The sequence below is a fragment of the Oncorhynchus gorbuscha genome, linkage group LG03 (assembly GCF_021184085.1).
Source record: "Oncorhynchus gorbuscha isolate QuinsamMale2020 ecotype Even-year linkage group LG03, OgorEven_v1.0, whole genome shotgun sequence".
Classification (NCBI taxonomy): Eukaryota; Metazoa; Chordata; class Actinopteri; order Salmoniformes; family Salmonidae; genus Oncorhynchus; species Oncorhynchus gorbuscha.
Window position 1 is genome coordinate 100,513,635 of NC_060175.1, and position 14,375 is coordinate 100,528,009.

Sequence of the window (14,375 nt, forward strand, 5' to 3'; positions counted from 1 at the left end):
GACAGAGAGAGAGCGATAGAGAGAGCGAGAGAGACAGAGAGAGAGACAGAGCGAGAGAGAGAGAGCGAGAGAGAGAGACAGAGCGAGAGAGAGAGAGACAGAGCGAGAGAGCGAGAGAGACAGAGCGAGAGAGACAGAGCGAGAGAGAGACAGAGCGAGAGAGAGAGAGAGAGAGAGAGAGAGAGAGAGAGAGAGAGAGAGAGAGAGAGACAGAGCAGAGAGAGAGAGAGAGAGACAGAGAGACAGAGAGAGAGACAGAGAGACAGAGAGAGAGCCAGAGAGAGACAGAGAGAGAGCGACAGAGAGAGCGAGAGAGACAGAGCGAGAGAGAGAGCGAGACAGAGAGAGAGAGCGAGAGAGACAGAGCGAGAGAGACAGAGACAGAGCGAGAGAGAGAGAGAGAGAGAGAGAGAGAGAGAGAGAGAGAGAGAGAGAGAGAGAGAGAGAGAGAGAGAGAGAGAGAGAGAGAGAGAGAGAGAGAGAGAGAGAGAGAGAGAGAGAGAGAGAGAGAGAGAGAGAGAGAGAGAGAGAGAGAGAGAGAGAGAGAGAGACAGACAGACAGACAGACAGACAGACAGACAGACAGACAGACAGACAGACAGACAGACAGACAGACAGACAGAGCGAGAGAGACAGAGCGAGACAGAGCGAGAGAGAGAGACAGAGAGAGACAGAGAGAGAGAGCCAGAGAGAGACAGAGAGAGAGCGATAGAGAGAGCGAGAGAGACAGAGAGAGAGACAGAGCGAGAGAGAGAGAGAGAGCGAGAGAGCGAGAGAGAGAGAGAGAGCGAGACAGAGACAGAGTGAGACAGAGTGAGACAGAGTGAGACAGAGAGACAGAGAGACAGAGAGACAGAGCGAGACAGAGAGACAGAGCAGAGACAGAGAGAGAGAGAGAGAGAGAGAGAGAGAGAGAGAGAGAGAGAGAGGAGAGTGGGGGGGCTATGAGACGGACGGACAAACGGACAAGAGAGTCAGTTTTAATCTTTTATCACAGGGAAATGTATTTTATTTGTATCACAGGGAAATGTATTTTATTTGTATTGCTGTATAGAAACACATGCCTACATGATACAATATATCAACTGCATTGCTTTACACACACAACATCTGACATCTTTCGCTGTGTTTCATTGCCAAAATGACCGTTCAACTTTCCAAACGGCAGAAAGAAACAGAGAGGATTAGACTGGAAACCATAGAATCATTGTAATTGTATGGAGAAACCAGCTCAGGCTCACATTGCTGTGTCCCAGCTGCATCCCAGCTAAAACACAACAGTGAAAGGGGGAAAAGGAGGCTGAATAGGTAAAAAGTTATATTATCCAAATAAAATCATATCATTTTTTTATAAACAAATAGTAATGGACTGTATTAATAGTAACTGTGCAGCTAATCCATTTCTAGAAGAGTTTCACTAAGTGCTACATACAACTTTGCTTATATATACAGACCTTTGTGTCAGAGGAGTTAAAATAGGTTTGAGATTTAAATAAAAACACATTTAAATAAAACATAACTGTTTTATAATAAACATAAGGCAACTACGGTCGAACAAGAGAAATATATTAAGACATCATGTGAAAGAAACCATACTCTATTTGTCTCAGTCCCAAATATGCTCCCTATCCCTTATGTAGTGCACTATCTCTGACCAGAGCCTACAACAGGGAATAGGGCACCACTTGAGATGCAGACATCCCCCCCCCCACCCTCCCAACCCTGGAAACATGTATAAACAAGCAAGATCTTCAACAACCAAGATCTCCAACAACCAAGCTCATAAAATAACCAAGATCTTAAAAGAACCAAGATAATTTGTTTTAGGAACAAATCTCAACCTCATCAAGTTACTCCATAACACATTAAGCCCCATCACTTTGTCATTAGGCACGACTAGAATGTACGGATGATGCCGCAGTACGTGTTGATATGCTTCTTAACATTGCATTTACTAACAATGTTGATGATACATTTACTAATGATGATGTTGAGATAATCTATTTAGAACTAATATGGCCGCCCAAAGTTTGGTCCCCTTTCAACCAGCAAATGTATTGATGGAACACAGCTAATGGAAATACAATATCATTTATATATAATTTATACAAGGATTTCCAAGACACTTTGTTTGTGAAAAGACAAGTAGTGTGAGGAGCTTCTTCAGTCTCCTGCTACCCTCTTGACTACTAATCTGACTGCATCTGGTCTCTCAAGGCATTTTGACATTTGAGTTTTTCTCCTTTTTTTCTTGTGTTTAAGGATTTGAAAGACACTTTGTTTGTGAACAGTGGCGTAAACTTTAATAGTCACATGCTGCTATTGCTACTACTGTCTGCATGTTGACTCTCTTCTTCCAGAAACAGACCTGTTCATGCACTGTACTGTAATAGATATACATGATTTACATTTTTCAGACATTTAAAAAAAGTTATCTTTCTATAGGAATTGCATGATACTTTGTTTGTGAAAGAAAAGTTATGTGAGCTTTTATAGTCACATGCCAGTGACTACGGCCTGTCTGTTGACTGACATGATACCAGGCAGAGACCAACCTGTTTAACCGTTAGGTTTTATAGTCACATGCCAGTGACTACGGCCTGTCTGTTGACTGACCAGGCAGAGACCAACCTGTTTAACCGTTAGGTTTTATAGTCACATGCCAGTGACTACGGCCTGTCTGTTGACTGACCAGGCAGAGACCAACCTGTTTAACCGTTAGGTTTTATAGTCACATGCCAGTGACTACGGCCTGTCTGTTGACTGACCAGGCAGAGACCAACCTGTTTTAACCGTTAGGTTTTATAGTCACATGCCAGTGACTACGGCCTGTCTGTTGACTGACATGATACCAGGCAGAGACCAACCTGTTTTAACCGTTAGGTTTTTTATTATAATCATTTTTGTTGTTGTATTTTTTAACCCCTTTACAATCTTGTCTCTTTGCCGCAACTCCCCGACAGGCTCGGGAGAGGCGAAGCTCGAGTCATGCGTCCTCTGAATCATGACCCGCCAAGCCGCACTTCTTAACATCCGCCACACTCCTTAACACCCGCTCGCAACAATGTGTCGGAGGAAACACTGTTCTACTGAGGACAGAAGTCAGCCTGCAGGTGCCCGGCCCGCCACAAGGAGTCGCTAAAACGCGATGAGCCAACTAAAGCGAACCCCAGGCTGTAGTGATGCTGCAACACTGTGATGCGGCGTCACTCGGGAAGCAATTTACCGTCATGTTTAAATCAAAACAAAGCTGGACTATATTTTTGCTGGGAGTCAGTCGGCTTGGAGCAACAACTCATACTTCTAATCCCACTGTCATTTGTTCACAGGCACTTTTTTTTAAACAATGCAAGTCCACACATTTTTTTTTTGTATTTTAGTTAGTCAAGATTTACCAATTATGCTTCCTTGATGAAAGACTGCAATGTTTTTTCTTTCTGAAACATCATATGGTTTCTGGTCTCAGGGTTCTTCACAAGGACTATGAACTGATCGTATAGTGTATTGAACACTTTTAAAACAGAATCAGCAAATGCCATAGTAGCAATTTCTTGAAAACACCATTTGGAAATATTGATGTTTGATTGAAGTATTAACATCAGAGGAGATATTCAATACACTCGTCAACTTTAGATGTGTCCCTTAACATTAACATTCACTGATGTTATATTCTCAAGGTACATTATTATAGTGCTAGATCATGCAATACAATACATGCTAAATGCTTGGAAACAGACAGATGTGTGTACATACATAACTATATCTTCTAAAGCATCAGATAGAAGGATTCTACCGCGGAGTTTGGTTACTTTGTACTCGACAGAAAGACAAGCGTTCTTCTTCTGGAACCTTCCGGAACGATCCGGAACCTTCATGTTAGTTAGAGAAGGAGGGAGGGGCCTAAATCTGAAGCTTTGCCACCATGCACCCTGGTTCACGACCACTTGTCCTTCATCAATCCAAAATGGCTTCTTCAGGTCAGAGTGGTGATTTCTGGATGGGCATAGAGCCCAGTAGCAGCCAGGATGTCTGTACAGCTTTCTGAAACAGAAAAACAAACATTAGAGACAGGACAGTCAAACCAATGTTCTCTATATGTATGTATGGTATGACAATGATGGAAGAGTTGGCAACAGCACTGTATGAAAGGCTGTGGGACGATTTAACATTCATTCAATATTGGGCCTTTGAGGTAAATATCCTATATTCTATACGACCATAAATCCTTGGTGAAAAGGCATTGAATAAGTACAAGATACTTGGATTCGTGAGGACTAGACTACACACGGACTGTAATTTAGCCAGTAGGAGGAGGCTGCTGAGGGGAGGACGGCTCATAATAACATCTGGAATGGATTTTCAGTGGGAATGGAATCAAACACATCAAACATGTTGGTTTCCATGTAGTTGATACCATTTCCATTGACTCCATTCTGGTCGTTGTTATGAGCCGTCCTCCCCTCAGCAGCCTCCACTGAATTTAGCCATATATTGAAATGAAGCCCTCAGGCCAATTCAAGCTTTACTGTCTGCAGATCATAACCTGGACCAGAGAGAGAGAGTGGAAGCAGAAGCCTCAGGCTATGATGGTCTTGACCCTTATCTCTATTTGGTGACTATCAAGATGAACAGTCAGACTCTGTGAACAATAAAGCACATCCTAAGTTCCTGTGGAAAAGCACATCCTAAGTTCCTGTGGAAAAGCACATCCTAAGTTCCTATGGAAAAGCACATCCTAAGTTCCCATGGAAAAGCACATCCTAAGTTCCCATGGAAAAGCACATCCTAAGTTCCCATGGAAAAGCACATCCTAAGTTCCCATGGAAAAGCACATCCTAAGTTCCTATGGAAAAGCACATCCTAAGTTCCTATGGATTGATTTAAGGGGAAAAGCACATCCTAAGTTCCTATGGATTGATTTAAGGGGAAAAGCACATCCTAAGTTCCTATGGATTGATTTAAGGGGAAAAGCACATCCTAAGTTCCTATGGATTGATTTAAGGGGAAAAGCACATCCTAAGTTCCTATGGATTGATTTAAGGGGAAAAGCACATCCTAAGTTCCTATGGATTGATTTAAGGGGAAAAGCACATCCTAAGTTCCTATGGATTGATTTAAGGGGAAAAGCACATCCTAAGTTCCTATGGAAAAGCACATCCTAAGTTCCTATGGATTGGTTTAAGGGGAAAAGCACATGGATCTCTATGGCTAAAAAAGTACATCATCGTCCGCCCATAACCCATTCTCCGAGGTAATAACACATTGTCATATGTCAATAACTGTTCTTTGTGGCTGACGCTGTAGCTATTGCTTCCTGTCAACAGCTTAGTGGCAGTTGAATAGACGGCCACATCATTAGAGAGTCATGTCACGGACATGAGGAAATTAGCAGGTGGTTGTCAGATCATTGAGAAAATGAGGTTTTAATGGGGTTGGAGGAATTCATTCATTAATGATACGTACAAATTTATTATTGAAGAATATTATTTATAAATGCCTCATGAGCTTAGTTTAGCTGTTATCCCCCATCAGAACCCAAAATATAAGCTTGTTTTCCTCCAATGTTTGTAAATAATGTACATGTAAACAAACACACATAATCTTGATGTGATTGGCCTGACTGAAACATGGCTTAAGCCTGATGAATTTACTGTGTTAAATGAGGCCTCACCTCCTGGCTACACTAGTGACCATATCCCCCGTGCATCCCGCAAAGGCGGAGGTGTTGCTAACATTTACGATAGCAAATTTCAATTTACAAAAAAAAAAATGACGTTTTCGTCTTTTGAGCTTCTAGTCATGAAATCTATGCAGCCTACTCAATCACTTTTTATAGCTACTGTTTACAGGCCTCCTGGGCCATATACAGCGTTTCTCACTGAGTTCCCTGAATTCTTATCAGACCTTGTAGTCATTGCAGATAATATTCTAATCTTTGGTGACTTTAATATTCACATGGAAAAGTCCACAGACCCACTCCAAAAGGCTTTTGGAGCCATCATCGACTCAGTGGGTTTTGTCCAACATGTCTCTGGACCCACTCACTCTCACAGTCATACGCTGGACCTAGTTTTGTCCCATGGAATAAATGTTGTGGATCTTAATGTTTTTCCTCATAATCCTGGACTATCAGACCACCATTTTATTACGTTTGCAATTGCAACAAATAATCTGCTCAGACCCCAACCAAGGAACATCAAAAGTCGTGCTATAAATTCACAGACAACACAAAGATTCCTTGATGCCCTTCCAGACTCCCTCTGCCTACCCAAGGACGCCAGAGGACAAAAATCCGTTAACCACCTAACTGAGGATCTCAATTTAACCTTGCGCAATACCCTAGATGCAGTTGCACCCCTAAAAACTAAAAAAATGTCTCATAAGAAACTAGCTCCATGGTACACAGAAAATACCCGAGCTCTGAAGCAAGCTTCCAGAAAATTGGAACGGAAATGGCGCCACACCAAACTGGAAGTCTTCCGACTAGCTTGGAAGGATGGTACCGTGCAGTACCGAAGAGCCCTTACTGCTGCTCGATCGTCCTATTTTTCTAACTTAATTGAGGAAAATAAGAACAATCCGAAATTCCTTTTTGATACTGTGGCAAAGCTAACTAAAAAGCAGCATTCCCCAAGAGAGGATGACTTGCACTTTAGCAGTGATAAATTCATGAACTTCTTTGAGGAAAAGATTATGATTATTAGAAAGCAAATTACGGACTCCTCTTTAAACCTGCGTATTCCTCCAAACCTCAGTTGTCCTGAGTCTGCACAACTCTGCCAGGACCTAGGATCAAGAGAGACGCTCAAGTGTTTTAGTACTATATCTCTTGACACAATGATGAAAATAATCATGGCCTCTAAACCTTCAAGCTGTATACTGGACCCTATTCCAACTAAACTACTGAAAGAGCTGCTTCCTGTGCTTGGCCCTCCTATGTTGAACATAATAAACGGCTCTCTATCCACTGGATGTGTACCAAACTCACTAAAAGTGGCAGTAATAAAGCCTCTTGAAAAAGCCAAACCTTGACCCAGAAAATATAAAAAACTATCGGCCTATATCGAATCTTCCATTCCTCTCAAAGATTTTAGAGAAGGCTGTTGCGCAGCAACTCACTGCCTTCCTGAAGACAAACAATGTATACGAAATGCTTCAGTCTGGTTTTAGACCCCATCATAGCACTGAGACGGCACTTGTGAAGGTGGTAAATGACATTTTGATGGCATCGGACCGAGGCTCTGCATCTGTCCTCGTGCTCCTAGACCTTAGTGCTGCTTTTGATACCATCGATCACCACATTCTTTTGGAGAGATTGGAAACCCAAATTGGTCTACACGGACATGTTCTGGCCTGGTTTAGGTCTTATCTGTCGGAAAGATATCAGTTTGTCTCTGTGAATGGTTTGTCCTCTGACAAATCAACTGTACATTTCGGTGTTCCTCAAGGTTCTGTTTTAGGACCACTATTGTTTTCACTATATATTTTACCTCTTGGGGATGTTATTCGAAAACATAATGTAAACTTTCACTGCTATGCGGATGACACACAGCTGTACATTTCAATGAAACATGGTGAAGCACCAAAATTGCCCTCGCTAGAAGCATGTGTTTCAGACATAAGGAAGTGGATGGCTGCAAACTTTCTACTATTAAACTCGGACAAAACAGAGATGCTTGTTCTAGGTCCCAAGAAACAAAGAGATCTTCTGTTGAATCTGACAATTAATCTTAATGGTTGTACAGTCGTCTCAAATAAAACTGTGAAGGACCTCGGCGTTACTCTGGACCCTGATCTCTCTTTTGAAGAACATATCAAGACCATTTCGAGGACAGCTTTTTTCCATCTACGTAACATTGCAAAAATCAGAAACTTTCTGTCCAAAAATGATGCAGAAAAATTAATCCATGCTTTTGTCACTTCTAGGTTAGACTACTGCAATGCTCTATTTTCCGGCTACCCGGATAAAGCACTAAATAAACTTCAGTTAGTGCTAAATACGGCTGCTAGAATCCTGACTAGAACCAAAAAATTTGATCATATTACTCCAGTGCTAGCCTCTCTACACTGGCTTCCTGTCAAAGCAAGGGCTGATTTCAAGGTTTTACTGCTAACCTACAAAGCATTACATGGGCTTGCTCCTACCTACCTCTCTGATTTGGTCCTGCCGTACATACCTATACGTACGCTACGGTCACAAGACGCAGGCCTCCTAATTGTCCCTAGAATTTCTAAGCAAACAGCTGGAGGCAGGGCTTTCTCCTATAGAGCTCCATTTTTATGGAACGGTCTGCCTACCCATGTCAGAGACGCAAACTCGGTCTCAACCTTTAAGTCTTTACTGAAGACTCATCTCTTCAGTGGGTCATGTGATTGAGTGTAGTCTGGCCCAGGAGTGGGAAGGTGAACGGAAAGGCTCTGGAGCAACGAACCGCCCTTGCTGTCTCTGCCTGGCCGGTTCCCCTTTTTCCACTGGGATTCTCTGCCTCTAACCCTGTTACGGCTGAGTCACTGGCTTGCTGGGGCTCTCTCGTGCCGTCCCTGGGGGATGCGTCACCTGGGTGGGTTGATTCACTGTTGTGGTCGGCCTGTCTGGGTTCCCCCCCCACCCCTTGGGTTGTACCGTGTCGGAGATCTTTGTGGGCTATACTCGGCCTTGTCTCAGGATGGTAAGTTGGTGGTTGAAGATTTCCCTCTAGTGGTGTGGGGCTGTGCTTTGGCAACGTGGGTGGGGTTATATCCTTCCTGTTTGGCCCTGTCCGGGGGTGTCCTCGGATGGGGCCACAGTGTCTCCTGACCCCTCCTGTCTCAGCCTCCAGTATTTATGCTGCAGTAGTTTATGTGTCGGGGGCTAGGGTCAGTTTGTTTATCTGGAGTACTTCTCCTGTCCTATTCGGTGTCCTGTGTAAATCTAAGTGTGCGTTCTCTAATTCTCTCCTTCTCTCTTTCTTTCTCTCTCTCGGAGGACCTGAGCCCTAGAACCATGCCCCAGGACTACCTGACATGATGACTCCTTGCTGTCCCCAGTCCACCTGGCCATGCTGCTGCTCCAGTTTCAACTGGCCTGGGCCCTAGGACCATGTCCCAGGACTACCTGACATGAGGACTCCTTGCTGTCCCCAGTCCACCTGGCCATGCTCCTGCTCCAGTTTCAACTGTTCTGCCTTACTATTATTCAACCATGCTGGTCATTTATGAACATTTGAACATCTTGGCCACGTTCTGTTATAATCTCCACCTGGCACAGCCAGAAGAGGACTGGCCACCCCACATATGCTCTCTCTAATTCTCTCTTTCTTTCTCTCTCTCGGAGGACCTGAGCCCTAGGACCGTGCCCCAGGACTACCTGACATGATGGCTCCTTGCTGTCCCCAGTCCACCTGACTGTGCTGCTGCTCCAGTTTCAACTGTTCTGCCTTATTATTATTTGACCATGCTGGTCATTTATGAACATTTGAACATCTTGGTCATGTTCTGTTATAATCTCTACCCGGCACAGCCAGAAGAGGACTGGCCACCCCACATAGCCCGGTTCCTCTCTAGGTTTCTTCCTAGGTTTTGGCCTTTCTAGGGAGTTTTTCCTAGCCACCGTGCTTTTACACCTGCATTGTTTGCTGTTTGGGGTTTTAGGCTGGGTTTCTGTACAGCACTTTGAGATATCAGCTGATGTACGAAGGGCTATATAAATAAATTTGATTTGATTTGATTTGATTTGTATAGCCTCATAACATGGTTATAACTATAATGTTGATATCATGGATGGTCAGTCCTATATAGCCTCATAACATGGTTAATGTTGATATAATGGATGGTCAGTCCTATATAGCCTCATAACATGGTTATAACTATAATGTTGATATCATGGATGGTCAGTCCTATATAGCCTCATAACATGGTTATAACTATAATGTTGATATCATGGATGGTCAGTCCTATATAGCCTCATAACATGGTTATAACTATAATGTTGATATCATGGATGGTCAGTCATATATAGCCTCATAACATGGTTATAACTATAATGTTGATATCATGGATGGTCAGTCCTATATAGCCTCATAACATGGTTATAACTATAATGTTGATATCATGGATGGTCAGTCCTATATAGCCTCATAACATGGTTATAACTATAATGTTGATATCATGGATGGTCAGTCCTATATAGCCTCATAACATGGTTATAACTATAATGTTGATATCATGGATGGTCAGTCCTTGCATCCATAGCTCTATCTATTAATCTGATAGTGGTTGTATTTCTCCAGACCCACATCCCTCAGCTTTTAACCATAACAGAGGAGGGGTATCAGCTTTGTTATTGTTTCAATTAAGGATTCTAGCTTTAGTGATATTAAGAATAATTGATAGGAATTATATAGCGCTTTTCCGGATGCTTAGAGCATTTGCCAAATGTTTGAAGTGTTTGATATTATATTGGGGACATTTGATCCCAGTGTTTCAGTGGTGCCTAAAGAGTAAGAGGTACTTTGCCTCCGTCTATACGTTTTTCTTCTGGCCTTGTGTTTCTCTCTGACATTTAACAGCTTCCTGCCTCCCCTCCTCTGACATATTATCCAGACCCTGTTTCCCTGTCTGCTTGATACAGACATTAGCCTGGCTCTTTACACTACGGCCATAACACAACCCTGAGAGCAGAGCAGATAGGACCTGGGTTCAAATGAATACGGAATACTTTGAAATCTTTCAAATTCGTTGAGCGTTTGCATAAGCCTGCCAGGATTCCCAGATGTGCGAGGTTTAGAGATACCTCTATTGGCTCCACTTCGCCAGGCAAACTCAATCAAGCCAAGCTTAAGTTTTTTGGAATTATTTCGAAAATGTTTGAACCCAGGTTTTGTGAGCAGAAGCGGTTAGGGGGCGTTCGGTTGTAAAATTGATACATTCACATAGGCAGCCACTTCTGTATACTACATGTGACTATTTTGGTAGCAGACAGTGAATTCTGATCTAATTAATTGATTTATAATAGTATTTTAATGCTGCAGTGCATATCCCAGACCTCCTAGCTGGATCCCAAATGGCCCCCCATTACCTGCAGCCCCTGTCACCCTGCAGCTAATGTAAACTAAAATGTGAAAGCACATGTCTGATATTCCCTTTAATAGGCTGGGATGTCATTACTCTCATACTCACCAGATACAGAGCTGAGGTATTGAATTACCGCTCTCCTTCTAGCCTCTCCCCCTCTTGCTTTCTTTTTCTCTCTCTCTTGCGCTTCTTTTCCGTCTCTCTCGCTCTCTCCTTCTCCGTCTCTTTCTCTCCTTCTCCGTCTGTCTCTCTCTTTCTCTCCTTCTCCGTCTCTTTCTCTCCTTCTCCGTCTGTCTCTCTCTTTCTCTCCTTCTCCGTCTGTCTCTCTCTTTCTCTCCTTCTCCGTCTGTCTCTCTCTTTCTCTCCTTCTCCGTCTGTCTCTCTCTCCTACGTCTCTCTCTCTCTCTCTTTCTCCGTCTCTCTCTCTCTCCTTCTACGTCTCTCTCTCTCCTTCTCCGTCTGTCTCTCTCCGTCTCTCTCTCTCTTTCTCCGTCTCTCTCTCCTTCTCCGTCTGTCTCTCTCCGTCTCTCTCTCTCTTTCTCCGTCTCTCTCTCCTTCTCCGTCTCTCTCTCTCTCTTTCTCCGTATCTCTCTCTCACTCTCCTTCTACGTCTCTTTCTCTCTCGCTCCTTCTCCATCTCTCTCTCTCTCTCTCCGTCTCTCTCTCTCCTTCTCCATCTCTCTCTCTCTCTCCTTCTCCCTCTCTCTCTCTTTCCTCTCTCTCCTCTCTCTTTCTCTCTCTTTCCCTCTGAGATGGTGGTAGAGCAAAGATTGTTTCAGTGGGCTCCTGTCTTTACTCAGCTTTCCTATGCTGTCTCTCGGGAGACAAAGAGACGAGCAAATCCATCAACGCACCACTTCATCCTTGTAGTTGACAACACAAGCCGCCATTACCTACGGAACGTTTACTACTACTACTGCTATTGTTGCTGCTAGTTTTAACTGAACAATGAGTTAGATCAGCCACATTATTGTGTTTATTTAACCAAGCAAGTTATTGATTATCTATTCCTATAATTACGTGACAACCTCAGCCACCTAAATAGGGCCATCCAGAGCTGGGTTGTGTTCATTAGGCAACTAATGGTAGAAAAACAGTCTAAAACAGGAAGGGACTATACCAATAAGAAACGCTCATTCTTTTTTTTTTTGGAAAACATTAGTTACTGAGTAATGACCTAATGAGCACGACCCAGCAGGGCCGGCATAAACAACATAAGCCCCGGGCCTATAACGCCAAATAGTATCACCCTGCGTCACAATGGGATTTGAGAAGCTACTAGCGTTCGTTGCTAGGGCCGTTGCTAGGGCCGTTGCTAGAACATGCCAAATTCTGCCTGGCTATGTAACAAACATTTTTGTTTACATAGCTGGGATGAAAATAATCACATTTTGGCTGTAATGATCTACAAAATCCTACGCATTAGCTCATCCCACGGTTGATATAGCAACGACACTTTTTTAGCAGGCAGACCCTATTTGCCATGACAGGCCCCCAACCAGTTCTTATAAAAACTCAGTCAGTGTCTAAACTATCGAAAGTAACAATAGTAATAATACACAAGGTGTAATTTATCATTTTAGTCTAAATTAGTTATGTCAGCTTATTTATTGTTTTAGATTAGTAGTTAGTCTAGCCAGCTATTTAAAATGGTAGTAATCATGGTCAAATACCCGACCGGGAACGCAGGACCCAGGTGTTACGTCTCTCGTCGGAATGAGTGGACCAATGCGCAGCGTGGAAAGTGTTCATGATTTTACTTATCAAAGAATCACTCGAACAAAGTAACACAACGAAAACGAAACAGTTCTGTCAGGTAAACAGATACTAAACAGAAAATAACTATCCACAAAACACAGATGGGAAAAAGTGCTGCCTAAGTATGATTCTCAATCAGAGACAACGATAGACAGCTGCCTCTGATTGGGAACCACAGTCGGCCTAAAAACAAAGAAACAGATAACATAGAATGCACACCCTCAAATTACCCCCTGACCTAATCAAATAGAGAATAAAACGTCTCTCTAAGGTCAGGGCGTGACACCAGGGGCCCTGACCTCCAGGGATCCCCCATTGATTTGCCAAAATTGTATAGAAATTAGCTTTAAAACTGCAAACATGTATTTAGCTGTAAAACTGCAACTTATTTTCTCTGCCCCATTGCAAAATGTGTAGAATTGCATGACATTTGTTATAAAACACAACCAAATCTTGCTTGGGGCCCCCAAAAGGCTATGGCCGGCCCTGCGACCGAGTATTGCTTGGGGCATTGGGTTGTGTTTAGATTACAGAGCAGCCTCTGTAGTGTTATGTTGATGGAGACGTCCAGATCCCAGTCAAGACTTTCCTCCCTGTATTGATCTCCTCATTCCTCTCCATGGATCTGTCTGTCTGTCTCTCTCTCTCTCTTTCTCATTATTTCTCTCTCTCTGTCTGTCTCTCTCTGTTTCTCATTATCTCTCTCTCTCTCTCTCTCTCTCTCTCTCTGTCTGTCTCTCTCTCTTTCTCATTATTTCTCTCTCTCTGTCTGTCTCTCTCTGACTGTCTCTGCTCTGTCTCTCTCTGTTTCTCATTATCTCTCTGTCTGTCGCTGCTCTGTCTCTCTCTGTTTCTCATTATCTCTCTCTCTGCATGCTGGGAGTGATTGGTGCATGCTGGGAATTGTTTGAGTGAAGGAGTGCGTGTGTTGTAGAGAGTTAGATATGCACAACTTTCTTTCGGTTTGCTATTTCTTGGTGGCATTTCTTTTTTTTTCTTCTTTTTTTTTGGTGCACGATTAACATTATTATTTTTGTTGTGGTAGAATTAAGTATTTTGTTTTTCGTATCGAAATTACCCTGATTTTGGTGGGGATGGCAGCCCGAATGGGGATGCCGTCCCTGTCACTTCGGCACGGCTTTAGGTGTGTTACTGAAGCTGCTGTCACGGTGGAGGAGTTTCTGGTCGCCGTAGGAGAGAAGGTGGGATATGAGAATGTTGCTTATGCATCCCGGATGAATAAAGCGGTGGTGGTTTTTCTTAAAGAAGAGTGTCTGGTAGATCGGATGGTTGAGCATGGTGTACTTCTTAAAGAAGAGTGTCTGGTAGATCGGATGGTTGAGCATGGTGTATTTCTTAAAGAAGAGTGTCTGGTTGATCGGATGGTTGAGCATGGTGTACTTCTTAAAGAAGAGTGTCTGGTAGATCGGATGGTTGAGCATGGTGTATTTCTTAAAGAAGAGTGTCTGGTAGATCGGATGGTTGAGCATGGTGTACTTCTTAAAGAAGAGTGTCTGGTAGATCGTATGGTTGAGCATGGTGTATTTCTTAAAGAAGAGTGTCTG

General features: G+C 43.2%; 1 protein-coding gene across 3 annotated transcripts in view; it reads right to left on the bottom strand.

Moving 5' to 3' along the window:
* Nucleotides 1-2,079: 2,079 nt before the first annotated feature.
* The window catches only part of LOC124032368 (potassium voltage-gated channel subfamily C member 1-like), a 75,185-nt gene continuing 62,889 nt past the window's right edge, over nt 2,080-14,375 (bottom strand). The window contains exons 5-6 of one of the 3 annotated variants that reach the window (XR_006838262.1): nt 2,784-4,041; nt 2,080-2,707 (exon numbers count right to left, since the gene is read on the bottom strand). Coding sequence is in view for 1 of the 3 variants with exons in the window: in XM_046344724.1 (XP_046200680.1) it covers nt 3,974-4,041 (68 nt within the window). In the remaining 2 variants the exon portion in view is untranslated. Of the gene's footprint in view, nt 4,042-14,375 lie in introns of all 3 variants that reach the window. The other 2 variants (XR_006838261.1, XM_046344724.1) reach the window with 2 other exon arrangements.